Source organism: Octopus bimaculoides, chromosome 10 (assembly GCF_001194135.2).
Source record: "Octopus bimaculoides isolate UCB-OBI-ISO-001 chromosome 10, ASM119413v2, whole genome shotgun sequence".
Lineage (NCBI taxonomy): Eukaryota > Metazoa > Mollusca > Cephalopoda > Octopoda > Octopodidae > Octopus > Octopus bimaculoides.
This window is the reverse complement of record NC_068990.1, coordinates 89,947,274-89,949,602: the sequence shown is the minus strand read 5'-3', so window position 1 is coordinate 89,949,602 and position 2,329 is coordinate 89,947,274. Positions and strand designations below refer to the sequence as shown.

Sequence of the window (2,329 nt, the reverse complement as noted above, 5' to 3'; positions counted from 1 at the left end):
GCTTCTTTCAGTTTCCGTCTACCAAATCTACTCACAAGGCTTTGGTCAGCCCGAGGCTATCATAGGAGACACTTGGACAAGGTGCCACAAAGTGGGACTGAACCTGGAACCATGTGGTTGGTAAGCAAGCTACTTACCACACAGCCATCCTGCACTTATATATATAAGATAGCATATATATATATAAAAACATAGAGGTGCAATGGCCCAGTGGTTAGGGCAGCAGACTCACAGTTTCAATCCCCAGACCAGGTGTTGTGAGTGTTTATTCAGCGAAAACACCTAAAGCTCCACGAGGCTCCAGCAGAGAGTGGTGGCGAACCCTGTTGTACTCTTTCACCACAACTTTCTCTCACTCTTTCTTCCTGTTTCTGTTGTGCCTGTATTTCAAAGAATCAGCCTCAGATGCAGAGAAAGAGATGAGAGAAAGATAGTGAAGATGTAACATTTTTGCTACAATACTAACCTCACCAATCTCAGTTGACCTGCAATGGCCATAAGCACCATCTCCTGCGACCTGCTTATAAAGGAGAAAAATTATAGAAATAACTTCCACAGACTTACCACTCTGTGTGTTTGAAGAAGGCACTGATGTTCCGAAAGCACCATTTAAGTTGATGTTGATGAACTGAATGGCTACATCGGCATAAACAAGCTGGAAACATTGGTCGACCAACGCACAAATTTCTTCAGCTTGCATCTTCAATGAACAATTAGAAAAATTTTTAAATATATTAAAAATGAAAGAAAATTAATTACCAAACTATACTTGTGTACAGAATAGTTGACTAGGCATAAATACCTTAGATAAATCACACCATACAATTACCCAGGTAGAGTACCTCAGACTATGTATGATGCAAAACATTTTTCCCCCAGGGTGCCATGACTATCAAGGACAATCACGCCTTGCATTTGTAAGATTTGAGGGTTAATAGACTGTGAGGTGTCATTCTTCAGCAGACCCAACTCATTTTCAGGGTCAGGGGCCAAGTAAAAAACAAATTGTATTTCCAATGGTCACAGTGCACCACCTGCTCCAAGAATTGAACCCATGATCCTCCAGTGATAAATGCAACATGCTAACCACTCAACCACAAACCATCAGTTCTCAACCTGAGGTCTGCAAAGTTAGTACTGGGGGTCTGTGAACTATATTCAAAATTTCATGTATATATATATACACATACACACATATATATACATATACATATATCATCATCATCATTTAACGTCCGCTTTCCATGCTAGCATGGGTTGGACGATTTGACTGAGGACTGGCAAACCAGGAGGCGACACCAGGTTCCAATCTGATTTGGCAGAGTTTCTACAGCTGGATGCCCTTCCTAATGCCAACCACTCCGAGAGTGTAGTGGATGCTTTTACGTACCACCGATACGAGGGCCAGTCAGGCGGTACTCAGTCAAATCGTCCAACCCATACTAGCATGGAAAGCGGACATTAAACGATGAACGTAGTTGTTGTTGTTCAGGTCACTGCTTGGAATCAAACTCGGAATCTTGGGGTTAGTAGCCCATGCTCTTAACCACTACGCTATATGCCCATATACTGTTTTATTTCTACAGGATTAACTAAGCTGAGCTGATATAACAGAGACAATTTATGACATCTAATTTAAGATGGAATGTTTGCCTTTGCTCTGTAGTGCCGTTTCCTAGGAATTGGTAAATACATGGTCACAGCTCTTCCAATTGGTCTGTTTCTCTTTTATTTCTAATCTCAAATTGATGTCTATAGTGTTTGCTATCACTACATTGGAAATCTTAGCAATGAATTCATAATTTACCTTGTCTTCAACATAAAGTACGGCCAAGTTACATTTCTCTGGAACTCCTGTTAACAAATGAACGAGAGATGAAATTAATAACATGAATGAATGAGTAGAAAATAAGAAGGAAAAGCAGGAGTACTAAGGAAGTGTTAATTATACTAGGGAGGTAGGGAGTATATGAACTCATGACGGAGTTAATAACGTAACAGACAACAAAGGAGAGTAAAGATTGTTTGCCAACATAACATGGCAGTCCTGGTTTAGGACGAACGTTGCTGTAATTTAGCCCCAGGAGACATCATCTCCAGCTGGCTATACGACATGAATTGTGTCCTTATATTTTCGAATAAGGGAATCTAGCACCCCAACTCAGTCGTATAGCCAGCTGGAGATGATGTCTCCTGGGGCTAAATTACAGCAACATTCGTCCTAAACCAGGACTGCCATTTTATGTTGGCCAACAATCTTTACTCCAAAGTATTGTTACTCTTTACTCTTTTACTTGTTTGTCATTTGACTGCGGCCATGCTGGAGCAC

General features: G+C 40.8%; 1 protein-coding gene across 1 annotated transcript in view; it reads right to left on the bottom strand.

Annotated features, from left to right (window-relative positions):
- LOC106869395 (cerebral cavernous malformations protein 2 homolog) overlaps nt 1–1,906 on the bottom strand; it is a 6,699-nt gene extending 4,793 nt beyond the window's left edge. The window contains exons 1-2 of the mRNA XM_014915117.2: nt 1,808–1,906; nt 565–700 (exon numbers count right to left, since the gene is read on the bottom strand). Of these exons, the coding sequence (XP_014770603.2) occupies nt 565–700; nt 1,808–1,891 (220 nt within the window). The 5' untranslated portion in view covers nt 1,892–1,906. The remainder of the gene's footprint in view (nt 1–564; nt 701–1,807) is intronic.
- Between the last annotated feature and the right edge of the window lie 423 nt (nt 1,907–2,329).